General features: G+C 39.6%; 2 protein-coding genes across 5 annotated transcripts in view; one reads left to right on the plus strand and one right to left on the minus strand.

The window, feature by feature from the left end:
• Positions 1 to 27,565, plus strand: part of CCDC146 (coiled-coil domain containing 146) — a 77,434-nt gene that overhangs the window by 10,285 nt on the left and 39,584 nt on the right. The window contains exon 1 of one of the 4 annotated variants that reach the window (XM_089524602.1): positions 6,045 to 6,089. The exons of the other annotated variants lie outside the window; for them this stretch is intronic. Within the exon in view, the coding sequence (XP_089380728.1) occupies positions 6,072 to 6,089 (18 nt within the window). The 5' untranslated portion in view covers positions 6,045 to 6,071. Of the gene's footprint in view, positions 1 to 6,044; positions 6,090 to 27,565 lie in introns of those variants that run through there. 4 annotated transcript variants of the gene reach the window in all.
• Positions 12,557 to 21,285, minus strand: FGL2 (fibrinogen like 2). The gene is made up of 2 exons (XM_089524597.1): positions 20,673 to 21,285; positions 12,557 to 13,392 (listed from the first exon to the last, which is right to left on the minus strand). Exons 1-2 carry the CDS (start codon positions 21,283 to 21,285, stop codon positions 12,686 to 12,688), a joined length of 1,320 nt encoding a protein of 439 aa, XP_089380723.1. The 3' UTR covers positions 12,557 to 12,685.

Below are 27,565 nucleotides of genomic sequence, written 5' to 3' on the forward strand. Positions count from 1 at the left end.
ACAGGGGGGGGATCTTGGAACCAAACCCCAGCTTATAACAAGGGCCCACTGTATATGTTTAATGCTGTTTTTAAAACAGCATTTTCAGCTGTTGCACCTCCTCTGGCAGGTCATTCCACAGTCTGGGGGCGGCAGATAAAAAGGTCCTTTAGGAAACCTTTGCAGTCTAGTCCTGGCTGGTTGGAGCAAACATTTCCCAGAGGACCTGTGTGTACAGGGTGGATTGTCGAGGAGAAGGTAATCCTGTAAATAACCTGGACCCAAACTATATAGGGCTTTAAAGGTAATAACCAACATTTTGTACTTTGCCTGGAAACTAACTGGCAGCCTGTGGAGTGATTTTGAGGTCAGTGTAGTGTGATCACTCCTAGATATACCCATAATCAGTCTGGCTGCCATATTCTAATCCAGTTGGAGCTTCTGGACTTGGTATAAAGGTAGTCCAATGTAAAGCACATCACAGAAGTCCAGCCTTGAGAGTCCCAGCATGTGCACTACCATCTTTTGGTCTTTTGATTCTAGGAAGTGGTGCAGTTGGCATATCGGCTGAAGCTGATAGCAGGCAGTGTTGATTGTTTCAGTTATCTGAGCTGACATTTGGAGGAACATCACACTTTAAAGGGAGTGTAATCCCATCCAGAACTGGTTGACATACCTCTAGCCCCAGATTAGGACCCTTGGTAATAAACCCCTTTATCTTGTTTGGATTCAGTTTTAATTAGTTTTTCTTCATCCAGCCTATTACCTCTTCCAAGCATTCATTTATAGGAGACACACTGTCCTTAGCTCTAACTGTTTTTGAAGGCATAGAGTAGTATATTTGTGTGTCATCAACATATTGATAGCATCCCTCCCCATGCCCCTGGATGATCTCTCCCGGTGGTTTTATGTATATGTTGCATAACTTTTGGGCATTTAAAGCAGACGTATTAAGATACTTAGACAACCAGTGCATGATTGACTTAGCCCTGATTGATTTAACTGAGAAATTTCTCCTATATTGCAGCTGGATGTGATACAACTGCCTACTTTTCATAGAGCACCCCTGTTCTTTAGACTATGTTCATGGTGTACAGATGTTAGGTGAAGTGGCGCTTTTAGACGCCCCTCGCCCCTCGCACGTGACGAGGGCATCAAAATAGCAGTGCCCTGTACAGATGGGTGCCACAATTATGATGTGCCGGACGCATGGCGGCCGCATGTTGCGGCGCCATTATGACATCACGAGTGCGCCATTGGCACACTGCGACGTCGTAAGGGGGTTGCAAGGAGAACACTTTTCGTTGGTTCTTTTTGGTCCGTGGCCGTCTGGAGGCTGCAGCTTCCCTGTGGACCAAAACTAGACGTCAGGAGACCGTCTGTCCTGCGCCAAAGATTGTTTTCCTGCAATGGTTCCATCTCTCTGTTGTCAAAAGGTGTACCATTTTAGCATATATTAGCACTATCACTTCTCACACTTTTGTTTTGCACATTTCAAAATGCTAAATTTATATTCAAGTGTAGACAATGTATGAATAAGCAATCTACTCAAGACAACTTTCTCATGATAAACAGTGTTTTTAATGCAAGGGTGTGCAACTTTTGGCATTCCAGATGTTGGGCTACAATTTTCATCAGACATAGTCAGCATAGTCAATGGTGAAGGATTATGGGAGTTGCAATTCAACAGTTCCTCACCCTTGTATTAAAGTCTCCTTCATATCCATTTGTATTAATGTCTTATTTTACTTCAAAGATAGGTTTCTAATCTGCTGTAGGCATCACATCAGAAGTTATCACAATTTCTTTTGATAATTGCAGGGCATTCTGGATTTCTGTGGCTCTCTAGTATTTTTCCCCAGTCGCTTTGGGGATATGGACTAGAGTAGCTGTCTCCATATTCATATTGACAGCTACACCTTCATTATACTGCATATTCCACATTCTGAGTATCTACTAGCAGGCTCTGTGATGAACATGAACATCCACATTGATGGTCAAATTTTCACCACTGTGTGGGATTTCCTGGCTTACCAATTAGTTGGGGCAGAAATTGCTGTTGCTGTTCATATCCTTGTGGGTGGACATGAAGGCAACATCTGTCTTTCCTTTTCATGCCAGTACAACTAAATCTTTAATGTTGTTCCAAAAACTATTCAGACAGATAAAATTTAGAATGTGGCGTTGTGTGTGGATAAGCAGAAGCCTGTAGGTTTCTCAAAACTTTTGCTATGTTGTTATTTATTTATTCTTTTATGCTAGTGATTAGAACTACAGAAATCATAACTTATATTGTGATGTTAAAAAACACCATGCAAAAAGATTTTATTATATCACAAAATGCAATTTAGCACAGTACAATGTGATGCATCTAATATTCTGTAGTGCTTAGCATGTTCAATGTGGACTGAGAGATCCATAGTTAAATCTCTGTTCAGCCATAGATGTCAGTGGAAGATCTTGGATTAACCACTACTACTCAATCTAAGATACTTTGTGGGGTTGGTATAGGGTTAACACAGGAGCTTCCTGGGGGGAAAGTGGGATAGAAATGTCACAGTTAAGTAGAAGCACGTGGTAATAACTTGCCCTGAGATTTCCATAGTTCTTGGAAGTAGCCCACTTAAGGTCAGTGAGAAAGTCGCAGAATAAATGCCTTGAAGCCCACACATCTGTGCAACTCAGATGATGCTGTTGTAAAGGTCAAGATGGAATATAGAGGGGGGGATCAATTCTCAAAGTTAAGCTATTCAAAACATTTATTCATTAAAAATAATGGTGACACTTGTGTTATTTCCAACAAAGACAGGATGGAGAACATGTGGCCTAGTATCAGAGAAAGTATATATATATAAACACACACACAGACACACACACGTACATACACACATACATACCAGTTGGTAAATTGCCTAAGCTTTCTGAAATGCAAGGATGCTTAGAGTAACACCCTTGAAAGTAATCACACTGAGACTGTCTCCAGTAAAATCAAGCTGAGGAAATCTGAGGAGCCGTCTTCCTCTTTCTACTTCTCCCTATGTACTGCTTAGTAACACATGTCATTTCCAATTTGGGTCTCCAGTTTTTGTCAGATTGGAATATGTTACTGAGACATTTCACATTACACTGTTTTAGCACTATGATTGTAGTTTAACTTCCATGGTTGCATCTTATTGGATCTTGGGGTACGCAGTTCAGGGAAGGTTATTTAGGCGCCATTTGCTCCACGAGGGAGCCGCAGCAGCCAAACCGCGCGGCTTCCACACGGAGCAAAAAAGAAGCTCCATTTCGGAGCTTCTTTTTGCGGCGCCTTTATGATGTCACGAGGCGCCGCTGGCGCATTCGCGACGTCATAGGCGCCGCGACACGTCTGGACGCTATGCGTCCAGTACGTAAACATGGCGGCCCCCATGTGGAAGGGGCGCCGCCATGTTGTACGTATTCTATACGTACTAGGGTTAGGGGTGTGTGGAAGCACCGCCCCTTCCTAACCCTAGTACGCATAGAAGACGTACTATATGGCGGTTTGTATCCCGCCTTAGAATTCTGAACCAGAAAGCTCTAGTGCTTCATCAAACTAAAAATCCCAGGATTCTACCTGATGTAGCCATGGCAGTTAAAATGGAATATAGCACTATAACTGTGTAATGTAAAAGGGCCTATCATCACTAACCATTTGGGCCTCTGGCCAGAGGGGGATAGGAGCTGCACTCAACAACTTCTGGATAGCCACAGAGTCCCCACCTTGATATAAAGAGCTGGACATAACTAGAAAGTCTGTTCATATAGCCATTGCTGTTATTACTTTCTACGAGACATATCAGTAGGATTAATGCTTTTATCTTTCTGAGCTTTACAGCAGACTGGTAAAATCACTGTGGTTAATCTGATTGTGCTAAGAGAGCAATGTGAACCTGGGACTTCTATGTCCTAATCTAATGCACAGTAATAGAGTAAAATATTTTGAATGTTCTCCATGCTTTTTGGAGACAGATGACGGTATTATGCCTGTGGTAGAAAATAAAAACTGATGATCTAAGCATGGTTAGAAACTGCTCTAGGAATTACTCAGGAGTAATCATGTTATTGTTCAGGAAGAGATGGGTTTAAAGTAGCTAATGAAGACTATTTCAAGGTCAAAATATTTCCTATAACTTGGCTCAGTTATTAATCAAAATGGAGACTGCAGTCACGAAACCAGAAGTCAGACTTGGAAGGTCAGTTATGAAAGAACTAGACAAGATCCTGAAGTGTAAAGATATAATTTTGAATACCAAGCCCAGGATTGTCCATGCCATTGTATTTTTGACTTTGGATTTCTATGTGTGATTGTGAAAGCTGGACAGTGAAAGAAGCTGATTGAAAGAGAATCAACTCATTTGAAATATGGTGCTAGAGGAGAATTCTGCAGACACCCTGCACTGCCAAAAAACCAAATAAGTGGGCTTAAGAGGAAATCAAACCTGAACGTCTCTAGAAGTTAAAATTAGACTGTCATACTTTGGACATATCATGAGGAGACATGACACACTAGAAAAGACAATCCTTGGTAAAGCATAAAGTAGTAGGAAGGCTGCATTACAGCTGGATAGACTCAATCAAGGAAGCCATAGCTGAGTTCACAAGACATGTGTAGGTCTGTTGATAACAGACTGTTGAAACTTGGTGGTCTCTTATTCATAGGGGCATCATAAGTTGAAGTTGATTTGATGTCAGTTAGCAACAACAAAGACATGTCACTTCACAGCTTCACAGCTAGAAACATGTCACTAGATGCGCTTCACAGCTAGAAACTTTTCTCTTTCTCTGTATTGTGAGATATAAGATGTAGAGAAGGGTTGGGGGAAAGTGTAGCTGTTGGTATGTATGAGGTATACAAATCCCAAGAGGCTTGGGACTTCACACACTTCAGAGTCACAAATACATAATGTCAAAACGTAGAAAGGTCAAAAATGAAAACAAATTTTCCATATGTTCACCATTATCCTTTGGTGAAATGGAGCATGTTAATGGTATTTGCTTTTGATGTGTGCATATTTGGGATGCTTTTAGATGTCAACATAACTGTCCCTATTTTGACTGATTTAAAACATGGGTCAAACAGTGTATACAATATGTGTGTTTCATGGTCGCAGAGAAGCTTAATTGAATCTTTATCTGGATTTTCATAATTTGCCAGGTGAGTAAAACTGCCAGTGAAATGGGAAAACATTACTGATGCCAGTGGAATCCCCCCCCTCATATTCTGAATTTATATTGCACTGATATATGCAACTTTCTGTTGCAAAGATGCAGAACCCTCTTTTCTTTGTGAACTCTACAGAGGGTATGAAGTAAAGTGCTATTGCTTTTTTTCTTTTCCGTGCCCAGAATTCCACTTCTTCCTTTTACCTTATGCTGTTTGTTGTCCATACAACCTGTAGTTTTTAGTGCAAGTAGAAAGAATTCATAGCTGAATTATTTTTTAATTTGTTGCCTTCCCTTACTCCCAGCTTTATGCCATCCATTGCAGATGAAACACCAGTTAGATTAATCCTGTTCTGTTTACTAAGCCTTTTTCAGATGTGACTGATCATTTCTCCACTTGAATTCTCAACCTATTTTTAGAACTCTGAAGTTTTAAAACAAAGTCTTTCCTGGTTTGTACATGTTGCTCATCTATGTTTATCCAGACATTTCATTGCTGTAACGTTTATTAGACTCACCCAATCTATGGAGAACATGATTTGCTATCATTAATCCAAAACATACTGTTTTAGGTGTGGCTGACTTCTTTACTGCAAATAATTTTATCTATTCTTAACTTCCTTTGCACTGTGACAGATGGATACAAGGAATTCTCCATATAAGCAGCAGCTCACATCTAATAGCAGGAAATTATTTGCAGCTTTGCATTTTAAGGAAAACTCTGCTGAGATTATAAAATAGCTCAGCATCTCTTGCTAATCTCTTTGTTGAATATCTCTCTTCTGGATGTAATAGGTATTCTTAATGCAGTACTATGCATTCGAAACTAACAATGTTTTGAGGATATGATACATGAAAGTGCCTTACGTGAAGCCTTTCTACAAGTCCCAAATGGAGGATAATGAATGTACATGGAGAATCAGGTACTTTCCCCTCCATATTTGCAGTTTTTGGAATGTTTGAAAACAAGGTCTGTGGATACAGGTTTTGTTATAATTGGGAATCTGAAAATCAGGGTTCCCACTAATTTGGAAAGAAACCTGTTTCCATTGCCATGAGTGGGAGGCAGGAACTTTCAGATATTGCCATCAAGATGCCAGTGGAGTTTGCTGCTGAAAATCTCTACTCCCCTAACCCACATGTTGATAATGACCAATTTTTAATGTCTTGGAAATGCTGTTGAATCACATTATTGGTCCATCTAGTACATTCTGACTGAAATCTGACTGTCTATTTTAGGGGAAAGTAACGTGTTGCCCTCCAGACATGGTTAAATGTAGCTCCCAGCAGCCCGAAGTAGGCTAGCTAGTTATAAGGATTGTTAGCAGTTGCGAAGTAGCAATATCTACAGGGCTGCAAATTACCCACCCTGAAGTCCTCTGATCTTCCCCAAGGCCTTGGATAGAGAAATCTTCCATTTTGTTATTGGATTTCTATCTGGAGCTGCCCAGAATATAGTAGGGGACCTTCAGCATACAGGACAAGTGCTCTCACCACTGAGCTGTGGACTGTTGCCAAATTTGCTTAATATCCAACTGCTGCCAGCAACAATACTTTAACTGGAAGCTTTATAGAGTAGACATAGAGCCTCTCCCTGTGTTGCTGTGATTCTTCCTTTTTCTTCTTAGCAGTTTTCTGCTTTTTAAAAAATTCCAACACATGCCAAAAGACCAGAGTGTGCTTGGATGAGCACTTTTGAACTGGCAAGCTTATAATTTGGACTGTGTAAAAATCACTTGGGAATTTGCAGGAAGACCTGCTGTAATTGTTCTTTGTAAACAGTCTTCAGACTAGCAGCTTTAGGTTCAAAAGGTGAGAGAGATGTTCATAACTGAAAACCAGTCTTTGTGACAAAAATAGGACATAACATCAATATCAGTAGTTGTTGAACATCTTGATCTAGTCTAACAAAATCAATAGTTAAATGACCAGGTTTTTGTTTTGACTCAATGGCAATATGGACAAAATGCAGATCGATCATCCAGCATTTTCTTGTTGGTTATAATAAGATTTATCAAATTTTTACTAACTCGGAAATAATTTTAGTATCTCTTCAGACAAGAAAAAAGTCTCTAACGTCCCAGGTTTTGTTCCTGTACAAACTAAGTTTATTTTGACCGTCTCCATGATGTCTTTCCCACCCACCCTGAAGTATTCCTAGGGAACTCCTGGCATTACCAAAGACTGTTAATTCCCACTTACCAGGTCAATTTAAATTAACTCAATATTTCCCAAAATGAAATGTACCTATCCATGGCTGTCTGTGTTATACAGAAATTAGCTAAGATGGCTGCCACCAAGAAACTGAGACGCAGCACAGAGTGCCAAAAAGAGGTGCTTCCCCGGCACCTCTCTTTGCTCTGCAGGAGTGCCCGGAAGCAGCTCCTTTTTGCAGTGCCACTGCAACGCCGCAAAGCACCAGAGATGGTGTGGTGACGTTCCAGCTGTGCTGCACCGTTTGGACGTGGCGCAGCTGGGACGTCATCACTGCACGCCCCATTTGTATGGCGCTGCGCAACTGCAGCACATCCATGACACAAAGGAATTTTGTGTTTAGATTCGGATCCCATCTCCCAAGATATCTTATTATGTATGTATATGTAAATACAGATATTCCAAAATCCAATAGATCAGAAATCTCAAACATCTCTGGTCCCAAGCATTTTGGATAAAGGAGACTCAATCTGTAATACAATTGTAGGAAATGCATCAGGGTCAAGTTATTAGGAAAGCTAATCCGGAAGGCATGGTGTATTGATTTGATGACTGTGGTTCAAATCCTTTTTTGGCCATGGAAACCCACTGGTAACGCTGGGCAGGTCACAGCCTCAGAGGGAGGCAAAGGCAAACCCCCTCTGAGCAAATCTTGCCAGGAAACCCCTGTGACAGGGATGGCTTGATTTAGGGCCTGAAGGAAAATTTCATCTGGTGGGACAATTCTTATTGGAATGGACAACACCTTCATTTTGCCTTGTGGGGCATTGGGAGTTGCTTTTGAAATTTCTCTTTTGATTACATTCTGAACTGATTTCTATTGTATTTTACTGAATAATATATAATCCTGTATAATATTATTTGGCGACTGTGAATGAGTTCTGATGCCTCACAAAACTTCATATTCCAGGATTCTGTAGGATTGAGCCATGGCAGTTAAAGTGGTGTCAAACTGCATTATTTCTGCAGTGTAGATGCGTCTTCAGAGGGTGTAGGCGCAGCCTCAGATACAATGGTAACAACATCCATGCTATTCTCCATTCCATTCTTAGTAATGGTGTGTCCCAGATCAAATATTTTAATCAATGAGTTATGTAATAATAGCTCAGCTAATTAAGCTATTTCACTTATTTGTGTTCATGATAACTTATCAATTTCTAGCATTTATCATCATTGAATTTTCAAACCTTTCTAAGGTCTCTAAACTCCCAATCTTGAGTCATCAGTCACCCAACTTTGGTTAGTGTGAGTCTCTGTAGAAAGGCTTCTCTAGATTATTGCAAAGCATAATTGCACAATTTATTGCAGTATTCTTTACTAATTGACATTTCTAATGTTGTGGTTATGTAGGGTAACAAAGCACTTCAAAAGGCAGGAGAATGCAAAGAGAAGACTGCAAAATCAGAATTCAGAAACAAATAATATTTTGTGTCATGTAATGTAAACAATAATTAAGAAGAAATAAAACTTTATTTATAGCAGTGGTGTATACTGACTTTTGGCAGTGTATACTGGAGTGAATAGAGCTGGAGTCCAAAACATCTGGAGAAATATCAAAGTTAAATCATAGGTCTTGAGGGCTAACTGGAATTGAAATAGTTTGAAGAGAGGAGAAATCTAATGGAGGGGCTTTTCCTTCAGGGTTGCTTAGGTGGCTCTGCTTCCCACCTCATCTTCTGATGGAATAGCTCTTAATATTGCGACCCTTGACATTTACTTGGGTACAAAATGAAACCAACATCAATTTACAGCGCTTCATAAATAAAGGATAATAATAATAATAATAATCAAGTCCTCCTTTAAAATGTATAATATAGACAGTAGTAGTAATGTTTTACTTCCAACAAAAGAAGAACGATAATAGTTCTGAGATAAAAGAAGCTGTACCACTTTATTCTGAGACAAATTAATCATTTATAAAAAAGTGTCAAATACAGAATACTGAAAAATATGAAAACTAGTTGAAAAATAAAAAGCATATTTTAACAAGACTCATAACTTAAGAAGTACAACATGAGAAACAAAAAGAGTACTTTGGGCCTGAACAGACAGGCCAAAATAAAGCTACTTTGGGTCACTTTGGAGGTATGCTGTTTAAATGATGCGTATATCCTAAGAGGCCGGAAGCTGCGCCAAAGCCACATTCCAGTCCTAAGGACTGGAGCAGAGCTTTAGTGCAGCTTCTGGCCTCTTAAGATGTGTGTGTCATTTAAACAGCATACCTCCAAAGTGACCCAAAGCAGGTTTATTTTGGCCTGTCTGTTCATGCCCTCAATTACACAAATAGTTTAAAAGACTTTGTATTACAGTAAAAAAAAAAAAAAAAAGCAAACCCGAAACAGTAGGCAATAAATCTAAGAATAATTCATAGATATAAACCACCTCCAATCAATTGTTGCCAGGAACCTGGGTAGATAACACAATTTTAATTGATGGCTATTAATGATAGTGATATGATCATCTTAATTAATGTGCCAGTATAATATCAAAGAAAAGGTCCCATCCTCATATCAGTTCTGAAGTCAAGGTCACCTAGAACAGGCCTTCATCCAAATATCTTACATGCAGGATCATATGAGAACATATTGTCCTTCAAATACTGCATCCCAGGCTTTATAAGTAAAATCCTAGCATTTGGAATTGCATCTCCCCTCGAAAAAAGTGTGCCTATCTCTAAACACAATACATTATACCAATATAACAGTAAAAAAAAGTTCCAAATTATAGTTGCAGCTTATTTTCCTTCTATTTCTGTACTATTGGGAGAAAATCTTTTAGTGCACATCAGAAAGAGATATTACATTCAATTACATTCAATTATACAGTAAAAGGATTTTCTCATCTAGAAAGCTTATCAGCGATTGCCATTGATGTATGAAAAATCAGAGGACATTTTGACACAAAGGTTATACATTATCTCTCATTATTAGAATGTATTTCCTTTCCCACTTAGGAAATGTTTAAATGGAAGAAAAATAGTGAAGTTATTAAGTAAAGCATCTTGAATAACACATATATACATATATATCAGAGTAGTTTTGGCAGTTAGAGGCAATGTAAATTCTAAATGTGAACATTTAAAATAATCTTGTACTTTAAATATACATTTTATATTTTCTTTGAGTTATACTTTCTCTCTTTTTTCCATTCATAATTACATCGCATTATAAATAAGTGTCCCCTACAAGTTTATCCTATTGCTGACAATTATTTTTTTAAAAATAAAAGTGCATGAAGAAATATATACACTTATTGGCCTTCATCTTTAAAAATTGCTGTGTAGATCAAAATTACCTTGAATAAGGTTTTCATGATTTTAAAATCACTTAGCTCTGAGACAAAAAGAATTCTGCTAACTTGGGAAGTCTTTTGAGGTCTTAGTAGTAGAACAAGGACTTGTAACTATATTATAGTTTAGAAACTGTCTGAAACCACACAGGTTTTATGACTTAAGGGTTTTCTCATCAGTATTGTAAACTCCTTTGTGTGTTAAAATAATGAAATCCTTATGCTTTAAAATAAGTAAAATCAAATGAAAAGTGGTCCGTATTGTGTACCTGTTTTTGCTGTTGCTTGATCATTATTCTTAAGAGAGGATGGAAAGGAATGACTACAGTGTAGAAATTTTAGATCGGGAATAGCTGGTCTTTAGGTTCTAAAGTATAAGTATATAGTTGACACACTGGATGCCTTTAGAGCCCTTATGATAAACTTCTTTATAAAAGTGTGTTTTTATTTTTAAGTTCTAGGCTCAGATGGAATCAGTCCTAAATCTCCCAGAGGTGAGAGGGTCTTAGGATATACCAGTATAGTAGTACTATACAGTATCTTTGTTGAAGTAAAATCCCCCAGTTCTTTGCATTGGCACAAGAGTTGTTTTGAAAGTGGCTGCTGTCTTTTATTGTCGTAGTATCATTTCAGCTGGGGGAATCCAAACTGGTTACTTCAAATCAGTGGTCCCCAAACTGTGCTCTTGAAAGGATTTTGGACTTCAGCTCTTAGAATCCCAGACTATTGGCCAATGTGGCTGAGGCTTCTGGGAATTGAAGTCCAAAATCCCTTAAAGAGCACAGTTTGGGGACCACTGCTTTAAATCATCAGATTCCTATTGTTGCGATGTATAGTTCAGATATCTCCAACTTCATTTCATTTCATAATGTTTAATTTTGCCTTACCCTTACAAAGTTCCTCTCATCTCTGCTTGTTCCTCTGCCAGCAATTCAACCCCATCACTGGTTAGGTTTTAATGGTGGTTAGACTTTTGCTGGCCCTGATAGTCCTACTCCTTTCCCAAACTTACCACCCATTTTCAGTCACAATTCTGTGCCCTTCTCACCCTTATCTCCCCATATCTGCAGGAAGAAATACTGCTTTCCATACACTGCTATGAGAGATAGTGGGTGCCTCTACGTTAGAAAACATCTCTCTTACTTGTGTAATATCTTCCAAAATCTGCTTCCAGTGGCATGCACACTGAACTGAAATACCCCATCCCTTCATAACCTCTGTGGTGTGGCTATATGTACAGTGATGGAGCGTAGAAAATAGGAATAGTTTATACTGTATATCTTTTGAAGGAAATGCTGTGTTGATTGGTGGTTTCTTGTAAATAGCTAAGACTTTTTGGAGAGCTGGCATGACAATGTGAGAGGGAGCAGGACGAGAGATCAATCACTCAACCAAGTCTTTCTGAGGATGAAAAGGAAGAGGTGGAAGTGACTTTTGAAGGCTCCAGAGGCTTCCTCACCACAAGCATTTTGCTGTATTTAAATATTTAATCTTGTCTTGCTGGCTACCACAGAGAACTGCATCTTGCCATTGGAAAATTGCTGTTAAGAAGCAAGACTACACACATATATAACTACAAAATGTGACAGAAATTTAGCAGAGCTCAGATTAAAATGTTTGAGATGTTTTTTTACTATACAGTTCATGTTAAAGAAAATTTCTTTCCTTTGTATACAAGGGCAGTCAGAGTGTGGCTGGGCATACCTTGCGCTCATTCTGGAGCTGAGAGGATGGAGGTGCTCCCTTGAGCACTCTCTGCTGTTGTGCATCTGGAGGGAAGAGCAGTGTAGGAGGAGGTACAGGTTATTTCCTTCCACAGTATGCAGTGTGTGTGTGTGTGTGTGTGTGTGTGTGTGTAGGTTGTAAGCAGGGCTTATACTTACATAAATTCATTGAGGATTTTAGCCTTTATTTGATACAAAAATAGAAATTGCTGCCTATACAGTCAGAATTTTTACAGAAAAATATACTGGGAGGAAGGGGCACCAATACGTGGTTGTTGTTTTTTTTAATTGATTCATGGCAAAAAGCTTTTGGGCTTGATCATCATTTTAACCTTTTTAAAAGGCAGTCTGTAACTATTTATATTATCTTCAGAAGCTCCAGGCCAAGTGCCCCAGAAAATCCCATTGCGAACCCCCTTGTATTTTTTATGGTAATATTTGCCATTTAGGTTAGCAGCCAAACATGCATCAAACCACCATCCAGAGCTATAGTATGCTCCACAGTTTCCAGATGGATACCTGTCATTGTCTTTGTCAGGGGTGGTGAAGAACTTTTGATCATGGTTGTAATATTTGTTAAAGTGCAGGGCATCACCAGCTGTGCCACTGTAGCTGCCAATGCTTAAACGGTATTTGAGAAATTCATTGGCTACATAGAACTGCTCATACTTTGCATATTCCCTGATTCCGTTGAAATCTTCAAGCTCAATCCTCAACTGCATATCTTTGCTTTTGGTCAGAAGGTGAATTTTGTCATTCCCTAGCCAGAACTCTCTGCTGAGGTTTCCAAAGCCGTTCTTATATTCATTCCATGTTCTGTTAAAGTTAGTGCTGCCATCTTGACGCATCTGGATCACTGTCCATCCACCTCCCATTGATTCCATGTCACAATACGCATCAAAGCTCTCATTTCTGGGATCTGGAGTAATTTTGTAAATTCCATTATGCCGTTTGCCTACTGCAAAGTAATTGGAACAATCGCCTTGTAGGAGCTGTATAACTGGACAGAGGAAGGAAATGACAAGAAAGTTATTACAATGCACAATCTATTTTAATTTATCTTGTGCAACAAAAACATCCCCAAAGCAAGATTTAAAAGTTGTGCTATATGAATTTATGTAGAATAAATGAAGTAAAGGTATGCAATATGATTAGAGTCTGCTTTCTTTACAGGTTTTTTAGGACATTCCCCTACTTTACAATTTTTCTGTCTTAAAGAAATCTATAATTTACATATAGCCCTGGAAGAAAATAGGTTGAGCATCTGTTGGCATGGGTAGACATTAAATAGTCAGAGAGAGCTTCTGCAACTCCAAGTCTTGGTTCCATAGAGGTTGATGGTCTCCTACTGTCTATGCCAAAGGTAGCACTGGGCTCCATGGACTCCAAAGAAAGCTCTATAGCTGGTACCCTTTAATAAAATATCTTGGAGGTATTGAGCCATGGTGTGAAAACTTTCAGAGGCATGTGTATTTTACATATTATGTATTTCTCTGCATTCTGTTATTTCTTAGATCTGTGTGAGTCTTTTAGCTTTTTGCACCAATTGTTGATAGGGCATTACACTCCTCTGTGCAGAGCTTCAAGAGAGCTGTTCGTATAATTTTTGCATTACAATTAGTATATAAACTGTTAATTTGACCAAGAATCAAATGCCATTTTTTGCTTAAAATGCATCAACTCAACTTTTTCATTCAACATTAATTGCTGTTTTGAAAAAGATTGATCCCAAATTGGCCACTGTTGTCTGTTGTTTTGGAGACAGATTAGCTGACTTGCACTATTGCATACAAATGTCACTCTGACACATGTTCTTTATGAGCATGAATGTGGTTTCCTGTAAAATAGTATCACATATCCTCTGAGGTTTTTTGTTTTGGTGGAAATCAATTTGGACAGTATGCTAAGCAGGAATGTAGCATTTTATTTAAAAATACCTTCTTCCAGGTGTTTCCTGAAGATTATAATGTTTTATCTCCCTACCTAGTAATAATATGTTTGTAAGCTTTACAAATGACCTGACCTTAGGTTTTGTTTTATTTTTAAGAACAGAGAATTGCTAACATGGTAGCATTTAACTTGTATCTTACATTAATAAAATGTCTTTGAGTTACGTTGAGTTTTGTGGTAGATTAAAAATCTTAATCTCTGGCTTATCATCAGAATTCTTTGCAAGATGGTAAAGATATTCCCCTTTGACAAGGTTGTCAAGTCGTGTTTGACTGTAGGGGGCAATGCACACCTCCGTTACTAAGCCGAAGAGCCAACTCTGATATCATGTGGCCAGCACGACTGCACAGAATGCAGAAGGGTTCCTTACATTCACTTAATCTGTTATCAGTGCATGTTTTCAACATAGATGCATCATTTCATAATTGCGCAGTTGGGATTCACGTTTGTTGTAAAGTGGGATTTGTTGTTTTTGTTAGCTGTCCTTGAGTTGACCTCAACTCATGGCAACCTTGGAGATGAGACATCTCCAAGTCCCCCTATCCTCCACTGCTCTGCTTAGGTCTTGTAGATTCAGGCCCATGACTTCACTGATTGAGTCTATTCATCTGGATGCAGCTTTCCTCTCTTTCTTCTGCTCTCTACTTTTCCTAGCATGATTGTCTTTTCCAATGATTCATGACTTCACATGGCTTCACATACTCTTACTGCTTTTCTAAAATGCTCATGTGGCCAAAGTATGACAGCCTCAATTTAATCATTTTGGCTTCTAGGGAGAGTTCAGACATGCTAGATTACTGCACTACACTCTTATAGTGCTGCTATTCCACTTTAATTGCTCTGGCTGCCTCTTATTGTATTCTGGGATTTGCAGTTGAAGGAGGTGCGTTTAGAATTCTCAGCCAGAGAGCTCTTAGGCCTCAATGGACTACAAGCCTCAGAATGCAACCGGAGGCAGCCAGAGCAGTAAAAGTGGAATAGCAGCGCTATAGGAGTGTAGTGTGGTAATGTGGTTGATCTATTTAAGGACCCATTTGTTTGTCTTCTGGCTGTCCATGATATTCTCAGCATTCTTCTCCAGCACCACATCTCAAAAGAGTTGATTTCCTTTCTTTCAGCTTTCTTTACTGTCCAGCTCTCACTTCCATACATGGTGGTGGGGAATACAATGGACTGGACAATTCTAACTTTCATGCTCAGTTGTATATCTTTAATCGTCAGCATCTTGTGTTCCTTACAGCTCACATTGTGTTGCAACCCACACTCAGTTACATTGGCTTCTGTTTAAAACATCTTAGCATACGTACTGATTTTACTAAAATGTTTTTATATTTACTCTAATAAAATATATAACAAATTATTTTGGAACTCTTTGTATGAGTTTACCTGTTTATTCCATAATACCTTCTTCCTTATGATCTCTGTCCATCTTGCACATGGGTGATATGCCTTCCCTCATTTAGAAAGTTAAGATGAGCAGTGTGAGTACATTGGTGGGGATCAGGACTATGGCACTGAAGGTGTTCTTTTACTTCCTTCCCCAAACACACACACATACACATCATGGCCCCAATGGCCCCACCCTCCAACTTACAATTTGCGACTGGAATGAAGTTTTTCTTCACAAAATGAAAACCTCTTTCCTAGGGCAATTTTAGAATCAGAGGCACTGTGCTTCAGTGATTCCGGTCTTACCTCCTGGGCAGGCTCCAGATGGTTGTGCTCGGAGATAGCTTCTCCTCAAAAAAGGAGCTGTTATATGGCATACCACAAGGTGCCATCCTATCCGCAATGCTATTCAACACCTATATGAACCCTCTGGGAGAGATCATCCAAAGGCATGGGGTGGGGTACTATCAGTATGCTGATGACACCCAAATATATTTCTTCATGCGTTCAAATACAGCCTCAGCTAAGGGTAGTTCATTGAAGACTAATCACTTCCAGCATGACTATCTAGATAACTTTTAAAACTGTATATTTTAAATTATAAATTTTAAATGTAGATTGTTTTAATATGTACTTTGTGTGTTTTGTTTGTTCTTTTAAATTTAACTGAAGTCATGTTTTAACTGACACATATTTGTTGGTCTGTTGTTCCCCGCCTTGATCCAATTGTGCCACACAGGGAGCCCTTGAAATCCCGGGACACACTTAACTAGTCAGTACTTGCTAACTGCATTTTGGCAGACGTAAACTAATGCATTTTATCATGTAAGGTAGCAAGGGTTGGAGTCTATTCCTTGTCTGCATCGCTGGTAATCATATAATTAATGTCTTGTCTACTTGGGCCTTTCAATAAATGCATTCTGTGAAATGGGCTGTTAGGATAGTGATGATATATTTGTATATGTGCTAATGCTATGTTGTTTTTCCAGATTTTCTTCAGAATAAGAACCCAGTATTGCTAGCTTTTACAATATCCTGTTATGAGCAACATTTCTGTTTGTGAAATCTTATTATGTAATCTGTAGTTAGGTGACAATTTTCCTATGTGATGCTGATTAGAAATGTATAAGAGAACTGGGATGTTTTTGTTTTTTTTTTAAAAAAACTGAAATGTATTTAAAATACTGTAAATAAATGTACAGAATCTTTTCTTTAAGATTACATGCATTTTGGCATTGCAGTAAGGCAGAATTCTGGCATATAGTGGGCAAGGCAATGTGCTGGTGCATACCACCTGATTGCTCCCAATGAAAACAAGAGAGGTTAAATGAACAACTGACCTTCTGCCCATAGTGCTTACTGTAACATCTAAGCTTTGTTCTGGTTTCCCTGGCAGTCCATAGAAATATCCCATAGTGTGTTACCATTTTATTTCTCTGGCTTGGTAGAAGGAGACAAGCCCGAATACTTGGGTGAGGAGGATGCCATGAAAAGTTAACTATGACAGGGTTGCCATACTGAAACCTGGAGAGGGCTCCTGTAACTTTAACAGTAGTGTAGAAGGATTTTCTGCAGGTGTTGCTTGTCTTCTAGACAACCATTAAAGATAAGGAAATATCTCTAGTTTTCACCCTAAAGAGGTTTCCTCTATCTTTAATGGTTGTGTAGAAGACAAGCAACACCTGCCAAAATTCCTTCTTCTACACTACCATTCAAGCTACAGGAGCCTGCTACAGGTTTTAGTGTGGCAACCCTGTCATAGACAGCCTTAACCATGAACCATTCATTCATGGTTGGCTTATTGTATTGCCCTGTCTCATTGCATGTCTCTCTTTGTCAAATCAGAGAAGTAACCCATTATGGTTGTTTTATTTGTTTAGTTTGTCGAGTGAGGAGTCAACCACAACAGGAGATTCAGAATTCACAAATTGTAGAGAGAATGTCAAAGTTTAGCCACCCTTGGTTGCAATGGGAGTCATTAAACAGTGTGCTATAGTGCACACTATTCATAAACAGTAAGCAACGGTTCTCCCAAATCTTGACTTACAGTGGGATGAAAAACCAGGCAGTAATAACAGCCTTTTTCTGGCAAGAACCATCCATTACAAAATAATTGTTCTTCTACTACATTTTTTGAAAGTACAACACCTAAAGTACTTGGTTTCAGGGAAATAATAGCCAAAATAATATTTCATTTGACATTGTTTATATATGAAATCTTGCCAAGATTCCTTTCTTGGTATGTCACGTGTTATCCATTAAGGGCATTATTCAAGCTGTTTAGATTTCCACGTGTGCAAACTGTAAAATACATTTCTTTTGTGTCATCCATCTACACCTTACTCTGGAGCGTGAAATGTATATAGTGTGGCAAGTTATTTATTAACATTTTCTTGGCTAACTCAAAATAATATGTCAAGGTAGATTTTTTAATTTCTTAGTTGAAGTGTTTTGTTAAAATGGCTGTATGCTTAAAAACATACCAATATAAAACAGACTGTTAATAATTCTGTTACATGTAGTAAGCAAATGTAAACACAATGGTGACAAAATATAGATGAAATATCGTTCAATCCTATTGTAAACTGATTAATAACTCTGTGTGTGTGCATGCACACAGATTGTCCAAATGTGCAAAATGCACTGCATTTTGTATACTTTTTAAAAGGTCACACCCTAAAACAATAGTGTGGAACCTTTGGTCCTCCTGATGCTTAGAACTGCAATTCCCACCATCCCTTATCATTGGTGATGCTGTCTAGAGATTCTGGGAGCTGAAATTCAAAACATCTGAAGGACCACAGGTTCCTCACCCCATCTAAAATATATGTCCCTGGGCTTGTCTACATTGCCCCTGGAGTATTCTGGACCCTATACTCCTCCCAAATACCAAATACCCCCATACCTTACCTGCTGAAGATGGCAGGCAGCTGTGGTCCGCACAAGCCAGCCAGGCGCAAGTTGCTCAGAGGTCAGAAAGTGCCCAGACTTGTTCTGATCTCAGAGAAACCCAGAGCAAGTTGCATCCAAAGAGCAAGTTGCATCCAAAGAGCAGGGGTAGGCAACCTGCGGCCCGCGGGCCGGATGCGGCCCGGCGAGGCCTTGGGACCGGCCCCAGCCCGGTCCTGCCGCCGATTGCCGCCGGGGGCCTTTGGCGTCTCGCACGAGGGGCATGGTGGGGCAATTGTCTATAGAAGCCTCAGAAACATGCATTTATATTAACATTTTTTATAAATCAGCAATTTTTTTCACGTGTCCTCCATTTTTTATTTAAAAGTGCCCTCCATTTGAAAATTTTGTCCTACATTTGTCCTGGTTTATTTATTTATTTATTTAATTTTTTAAAAATTATTTAATTATTTATTTTTTGGCTTCGGCCCCCCAGTTGTCTGAGGGACAGCAACCTGGCCCCCAGCTCAAAAGGGTTGCCTACCCCTGCAAAGAGCAACTTGGCAGGGATACTGAGGGATTGGCAACCACCTGTTGTTACCCATTGTAGTGGCTTTTTGCTTCAGATTTTTCTGGAAAATCCAGAACAAAAGGTACATTTTAAAATGTGGGACAAGGAGTAGAAAGCCCAAATCAGATCTGGGCATTGTGTAAACAACCTGGATCCGATTCAGAGTTTGGGGGCTGTGTGGGGTAAATATTATGTGACCAACCCAGGGTGAATTTGGGGTATAGGGGTAGACAAGCTGTCTGGTGCAATTCTGTCCCACTAACAAAATAGTTGTGCATTCAAACATGTAGCTTGGAGGGGCATCCCTGTGTGTAGCAAAGGATGATCTAGCTTTTCTGGCAAGGTGCAAGTGAATACTGTAATACTGAGGATGATGTACAACCCTGTGTGTGTGTGTTTGTGCTTTCAAGTCACCTGTCAACTTATGGCAACCTCATGAATTTCATAGGGTTTCCTTAGACAAGGAATACTCAGAGGTGATTTTGCTAGTTCCTTTCTCCAAAATACAGCCTACAGCACTTGGTATTCTTTGGCAGTCTCCCATCCAAATACTAACCAGAGATGACCCTGCTTAACTCCCATGATCAGATGGGATCTGGTGCCTTTAGGATATTTAGGCCGTCGTGCATCTGAAAGGCTTCTTTCTCTCAAAGCAAGTATTGAACCTCTCATATATGTTGCTTGCAATAGCATGAGAACTTTTGGCTCCTACACTCCACAGTCCTCTCCAGCAATAAGAACCTGCTCTGGTGATTTTCCAGCCCTGGTTTTTAGGGTATGGGAGGGCTGCAGAAGAAACAAGGGTTGTCTCCCCTCTTGGTTTTGTTTGTGGAAAACACTTTCGTTAGTAAAGTATGCCTCAATGAATCCACTCATCAAACTGCTGTTTCAGACATCGTTGTTATTGTTGTTGTTATTGTTGTGTGCCTTCAAATTGTTTCTGACTTGTGGCAGAACCAATAATGGGGTTTTCTTGGCAAGATTTATTCATAAGAGGTCTGCCATCGCCTTCCCCCAAGGCTGAGAGCATGTGACTTGTCCAAGTGGATTTCATAGCCGAGCTGGGAATCGAACCCTGGTTTCCAGAGTTGTAGACCAAAACTCAAATCACTATGCCACACTGGCCCCCCAAAATAAAAATAAAAAACATAAAAAGATGGCAGCGGGATGACCCAAATTAAAATCCATAACTGAAAAATAAATGGTGCTAGTTTTCATCCATTTCAAAAATCTCCCTCTCAGCTGAGATAACTATTATACCAAAAAAAGAGATAGCAGTGTTGGGTTCTATATGTCCATTTCACTGTCACTTCTTGTCTCTAGTATCTAAATACACCCTACTTCCAAAATAATATGTTAATTTTTTTCTTTTATATAAAGGGAGAAAATCCTGTTTTAATATATTCAGACTAATGAGCTTAACACAATACTGTGCCAATACTTTTTATGCACTACTTGTAAAATAGTAACAGCTGGCTTACCTGGATTTGGTTGTGTGGCTGGACAGTTTGAAGAACATTTGTCTCCCAAAACGTTCACAGCAAATGTCAGATTGGCTATTCTGTTGTCAACATAGTTTTCCACATTGTTCATGTTTATCAGGTTTATCTGCTCCAGCCTGCCCTGTAAAGAGCGGATCTCGTTCTTTGCATTCTTCAGACTGACTGAGAGTTTGGAAACTTTACCCTGCAATTCTTTGACTTTGTTATCTTGTACTTTGCCTTGGTCTGTTGGACCATCTGTGCCAGGTGGCAAGAACTCATTGCTATCTCTTTCTTGATTGTCGTCTGCTTGCAGCTTGCAGTCTTGGCAAGATTTCTTCAACTTGTTTACAACTTCCTTAAGGTTCTGCACTTCTTTAAGGGTCTTTTCAATCAGTCGAAAGTTTTTGGGTAGCTGGAGGGTCATTGGAGGCAAGTTGATCTGATAGGGGCATTCCTCCCCATCACATTTCCCACTGTTTTTCAGCTTTATGGGACATGCCTCAATAAGCTTTTCTTCTCCAACACTTTCTGTGCTATCTTCTGTCACAGCAGATCCTTTTACACAAAACAGCAGAGCTGCCTTGAACGAAATCATGTAAATGAGCTTCATCTTTTCAGAGAAACTAGCACAGTGAGGAAGTATGCAAGGCTTCAGCAACATTTATAAAGGGCAGCTAGTTGCTGCCTGTGAGTTATCATGCTGCCTGCACTGTTCTCAGAAGGGGTGGGAGTTTGTTGCATCACAACAAACTGCTGTGATATTAATAGCAGAGTGAAGTAGGTAGCTCTAGGGAAATCAGCACAACTTGCATGGTCCATAAACATTCTTTTAGCATTCTTCTACATTTGCACCATTCTAGAGATGCATTAGATAACGTTTAAGTTCTAACTTTTTAATATATATCTTTTGTGTTTGTTATATGCCGTTTCCAATACAAATCAAAACTGAAAGTGGCTATCTTTGGTGTTGATATGCAAGCAGCACTTCTTGTGATAATGAAGCCCATGGGTTAACTATGTGCTGTGTCTCTCATTCATCTCCCACCATGCAGCTTCTTTGGATGATCCTAAGTTCCAGGATCTGATATTTTGAGAGAGGGAGAAAGACATTACTTTAGCCACTGTTTCCTCCTAAACATGCAATAAATAAATAAAAAATTAAATCCCCATTGTGCCATGTTTACTTGACTTTTACTTTAACCCCAAAGCCTCAAGCCTCATTGGAAGGATCTTCTAGCCTTGATCGTTGTATCCCTGCACCTTTTCCAGACCAGTACATTCATTTTCTAAAGGAAGTATTCTTTTTAAAATACTTCTCTTGGCACTTTTCCTTAACCATGCAAGGACTTCTTGGAAACACTAGCAGAAGTTATACAAGTGTGATTTTGATTTCTGGAGAAATGTGAATCTGTTTTCTTTCCCTTTCAGATTCAGTACTCCCTTTTTTAAAAATATGTTTTCTCATTTGAAGTCACGTGTAACTATTGGACTTCTTTTGAAATGTTTCACTAACATACAGATTAAAACGTGACAGCATAGTGGTTCTTATCAGTTCAGTCATATTTTTTACTGGGCCCTGGGTGCTGTTTAGGATTAAGTCCAGAGTTGTTTAGGATACCTAAAATTGTAACTTGTGCCGGAACAAATGGGCCGGACAGTGTGTTATGAATATGCATTAAGAATGTGTGTGTTGTGTGCCTTCAAGTCGTTTCCGACTTATGGTGACCCTAAGGCAAGCCTATTATGGGGTTTTCTTGGCAGGATTTGTTAAGGAGGATTTGCCATTGCCTTCCCCTAAAGCTGAGAATATTTGACTTGCCCAAAGTCACCCAGCAGGTTTCATGGACAAGCTGGGAATCGAACTTTGGTCTCTAGAGTTATAGTCCCACACTCAAACCACTATGCCATGCTGGCTCTGTGTTAAGAATACTGTATGGCCATAATTTTAATGCAAATCATGAGTATCATAAATCAATCATATATAGAGCTAACATCATCCATAAGTGATAAAATGTGGTCCATTCAGGTTGAGAGGACATGGGACCCAATGGTCCTATGATCAGTAAATGGTCAGTCAAGGCTACCAGCCATGCCTGCCTAGCAGACATCCATATAGCTAGCTAGTTTTTCCCTAAGCCAATCAGTTTGACTAGCCATAACAGCCAAGTGTAGGGGTCAACTGCGTCTGCCCAGAGTGCAGGTCACACCCCTCATCCACCCACTCACTCTCCTAGGGGTGCTTATCTTTTCCCCATTCTAGCTTATGCCTCATGTCCACTTTTCCCTTTCATACCAGCTACAGGAGGGGGCCAGCCCAGCTTAGCAACCTCTTTTCCACTCCTGATTCCTTGGAAGCATGATTCCATGTGCTCCAAGTAAAAGTCCTGAAGGAGAAAGATGTACACTGTCGCCTCTGTACAGGTTAGCTAACTCTGCCCAAATCCCAGGGTGGAAAACTGAAGTGCCACCCATCCAAATCAGGTTACATGTGACGTCTCTGCTGGCATGGTAGCAGGCAGTATTAAAGCAGCCTCACACCACACACCTTGCCAGACCTGTCTTGGTAACATCTTAGTTCACAAGATGATAGCATATGGAAGCAAGCATTTAGATGAGTTGCAGCCTAAGTGTCTTCACTAGATTATTCTCCCCAAGGTGAATCAGGATGATGTGGAGGGGTGGTTGTGTTGCTTTCAGTTTCAGTACCCCACATCATTCCCTGGTGAACCAAGTGAAATATACTAATCGTATGTGAGATACCAAGGCCTTTCCCTTTGGCAGAGTAGGCTGACTTTCATTCAGCCCAGAAAACGAGGCTGTGTCCTAGTATCCATACCACTTTGGGGGTACCTGCTGAAGTGACACAAAGAACTAAATGGCAGGGGAGCCTGAACATTTTCCCCAGAAGTATTCTGCCAGATGTCTATCAGCATGCAGCCTCACATAGAATTAAAAGGCTTGTGGCTTCCAGTGGCCTACCCTCTGAATAGCAGGTAGGGGTAAACCTTGATTTGCTGCAGTCATAGCTGCACCAATGTGAAAAAAGTGAATAGAGAACTGATGTGGAAGAAGGTCAGTTATTGCAATGGCATGCCTGAATATCAACCAAAATTGGTACTGAGTGAAGGAAAGACTGGAAGCATGCAAAAAAAAAAAAAAAAAAAAAAAAAGTGGACTGAGATTACTAGGCCATGATTGCAAGTATCCAGCAAGACTTGAACAGAGCAGATCTGCCCAGCTGGTATCTTGGCCAAGGAGATTGTTTGATCTCTGCCCAGTTGATCAAGCTTGGGGCATCTGAAATGTATTAGTAAGCCCTGCTGATTGAATTGAAGGTCTGACATCTTCAAGAAGTGACCAGACCTGGCCAACCTCAACCTGGGAAGAAATTCACTAATATGCGTGGCCACAAAGAATGCAACAGTGAAAGCAGCACAGAATAATCAGGTTTCATTAGGGGACACACAAATTGTTGAGAGCGAATGCAGAAGGCAAGGAAGGGCATCCTCAGATACAGGGAGACTGCCGTCTGGAGAAGGGAGTGACTCCCTTGCCCATACGTCCAGCACCCTATGGACACGGTAGTCGACTGAATAGGAATAAAAGGAGAGAGCAGCCAGGTGACTCCTGATTATGTTCACTGACAAGCCAGAGCCCCTCAGGTGGACTGTGAACTGAAGCACCACCTTGACCTCAATTTTTCAGATCATCGATAGAACCATGGCAATGAAAACTGCTGAATTTTCAAGTGCTGAAATGCAGGCCATCATGAAGTTCCTGTTCCTGCAGAAGAAAACTCCAAAGGAAATTCATGAGTATATGAAGCAACCATTGAGTTACCAGTGACAAGGCATACTCAACTGTGAAGAAGTGATGTGCTATCTTTCATTGTGGAAATGTTGAGACTGAAGATACAGCAAAGTCTGGGAGGCCTTCAACAGTGTCAACTCCTGAAACTGCTGAGTGTGTTCATCACCTAATTTTGGCGGACTATCAAATCTCAGCTAAAACAATTGCTGAGACACTAGAGATATCCTGGGGATGCATTGGGTTTTTAAGTAATGAGCAATTTGCTATGCAGAAGCAGTCAGACATGTTGGTGCCTAAATGTTTGAATGCTAACCAGAAATGAAGCTGAGTGGATTGCTCCAAGTTGATTTTGCAGCATTTTTGAACAATTTAGTGATAATTTTTTGGGAACATCTCATCAGTGTTGGTGAAACATAGTTACACCACTATGATCCACAGACCAGACAACAATCCTTGCAGTGGCAGCACTTGGGTTCTCTATGGCCAAAAAAATTCAAGATTCAAAAGTCAGCAGAAAAGATCCTGGCCAGAGTTTTCTGGGATAAGGAAGATATTTTGATGACTTGACTATCTTGAGAAGGTCCAAGCGCTTAATGCAGAATACTACTCTGACTTGCTATGCCTATTAAAGGAGGCATTGAAGGAAAAATGGTGAGGGAAACTGTGGAAAGGTGTTCTATTTTGGCAGAACAATAACCTGCTCACAGGCCTGTCAAGATGATTGATGTTTTGAAAAATTTGGGGGCAGTAAGTACATAGACTGTACACTTTTCTCATCAGATATTGCTTCATTTGACTATTTTCTGTTTCCAAACTTTAAAAAGAATTTGAAAGAAAGGAATTTTTCAAATCATTCAGAAGTGATAGCAGCAGCAGAGCAGTATTTCAGTGACCGAGCATCATAATATGTTTTGGATAGGTGAAAGAAACTTGAGAAATGATGTGCCATGTGCATCAAGCTTTGGGGTAGAGTATTATATTACTTACTGGTAATTAAATTTGAAATAATTGTCAGAGACTAATCAACTTAGACATGGCAACTTCAAAGCTCTATATGATAGAAGAAATAAGACAATGGTATAAACTGTGGCTTTTTATCCTAGGAAGAATACTTTTGATAACGAATTTTACATATTTCAAATTGTGTGTGTGTGTTTTCAATGCAAACCTTACCCATACAACTGGTCAACAGCTGATTTGCTAAATGGCAGCTTAAATTAGAGCATTTCACTTCTAGTTATAGAAAAGGTACTTTTGCTTTCCAAAAGTATTTTACTCCCCAGTGGACAAAGGAGAGGTAGCACTGCCTCATTTACTAATATCTAATCATTTCTTGCCATCTACAAATAAGGTACAAAATGGTTGGACCTTTCCTATCTCCATTATACCCTGTCTATCATCATCCAGATTTTTTTTGGCAAAAGAAAAACTTCAGAATTATACACACTGGAAGGATTTTGGAATTTACTTCATTTTTGATCTTCCAAAACACTGCTAATACAGCAGCAGATGAAAAGGTAACCAGGAAGGAAGAAATGTTGATGTGCCATGAATGGAGGTTAAGCTCCCACCAAGAGATACAGGTTCAGATTCTGAATGGTCTGCACAATCTCAGGAAAATCCCATATTTGTGGGTTCACAGATGATCATTCAATGAGGTATCATTTGTTCTTTTTAAAAGAAAATCCAGCTACTAAACCAGAACTTGGGTGAACACTGCCAGGGAAATGTGGATCCTCATCATCAACATGTACAGAAGGCTGTATAAGAGTAAGAAGTTCTCAGCCTCTGTGAGGCCGGCCTTTAAATGCAAAAGTCTCTTCCAGAGAACTGTGAGTGTGTCTGCTTGTGTTTGTGTCTGTGGAGGTCATATGCATAATTTCTGATATTGCTTTTTGAAATTATGCTTGAACTGCAGTTCCCTCTGTATCACCTTTTTGTTGTTGTTGTTAATAGAAGCACTTCCCTAAGGGTTCTCTGTGTTATGAATAAATACTAGAGTTGGACATTAGAGCCTTTGTGAAGAAAAAGAGTTCAAACTAATGAAGGGTATGGGTTAATATCTGTTGCCTTTTTGCAGATTTCTGCTAATGTTCCTGTTTTCACCTTGCATCACTATATAGTTTCAATTCTAAAACTTGTTTGGGTCATTGTGGCCCAGTTTCCTAATCAGTACTTCTACCAAACCCTATTTCTATTGCATTCAAGTGATGACTACAGTACTAAATGTTTGTTAAAAAAAAAAGACACACTTTGGTCCAGTGTTCTAATAGGAAAACAACATAATGAGTCAGATTCGCAACTGAGTCACAGTCCTCCTGATCCGATGGCATGCATTCTGGAAAATGGCATGTAACAAGCTTTGGGGCTCCATATTGCACTGGCAGCATGTCCCTAGTGGGCAGTGTTGCAATGCGTGTATTGCAGAACTATACATTCCTGAGCAAAGGCCACAATCCTCGATTTCATACTGAAACAGGAATTGATCATCTTCCTATTTTCCTTTATTGTGTACGTGACTCCAGCTCTGTACAAAAACTGCAGTCATAACAGTCTCATCACTGCTCTGTGGGGTGGCCCCAGCTTTGGAATGACAATTCGCATCAACTTTGTTTGCTTTTTGAGACTAAATGAAGAAGTATCTTTTTTGGAATGACAATTTGCATCAACTTTGTTTGCTTTTGAGACCAAATGGAGAAGTATCTTTTTGCCTAGGCACTTTTAAATCATTACTTTCCCCCTTTCTATTAAATTAAATACATTGTTCTCTCTCTGTTGGTTTCTGCCTTTTAACTCGAACCTTTATAGTACAATATTATATATGGGACTGAATTGTACCTATAGGTTTCTATATGTTATAGTGTCATGCATACCAGTCTAGGACTGTGTCTCCTAATATCTCTTTTCTGTTGCTAACAGCAACTGTGGAGGTAAGGAGCTAATTAGGGCTTTGGCAGGGATGCAAAGGAATAATTATATTTCACTGTACCAATTTCCTAGTTAAAATTATCTTCCCATTATTGCTGAACCTGCTATTAGCTCTAGACAGAGAAACATACACATACCTATAACTGTATGCT

Source organism: Sceloporus occidentalis, unplaced genomic scaffold (assembly GCF_023333645.1).
Source record: "Sceloporus occidentalis isolate IW3139 unplaced genomic scaffold, rSceOcc1.0.p SCAF_5, whole genome shotgun sequence".
In the NCBI taxonomy this organism is placed as follows: Eukaryota; Metazoa; Chordata; class Lepidosauria; order Squamata; family Phrynosomatidae; genus Sceloporus; species Sceloporus occidentalis.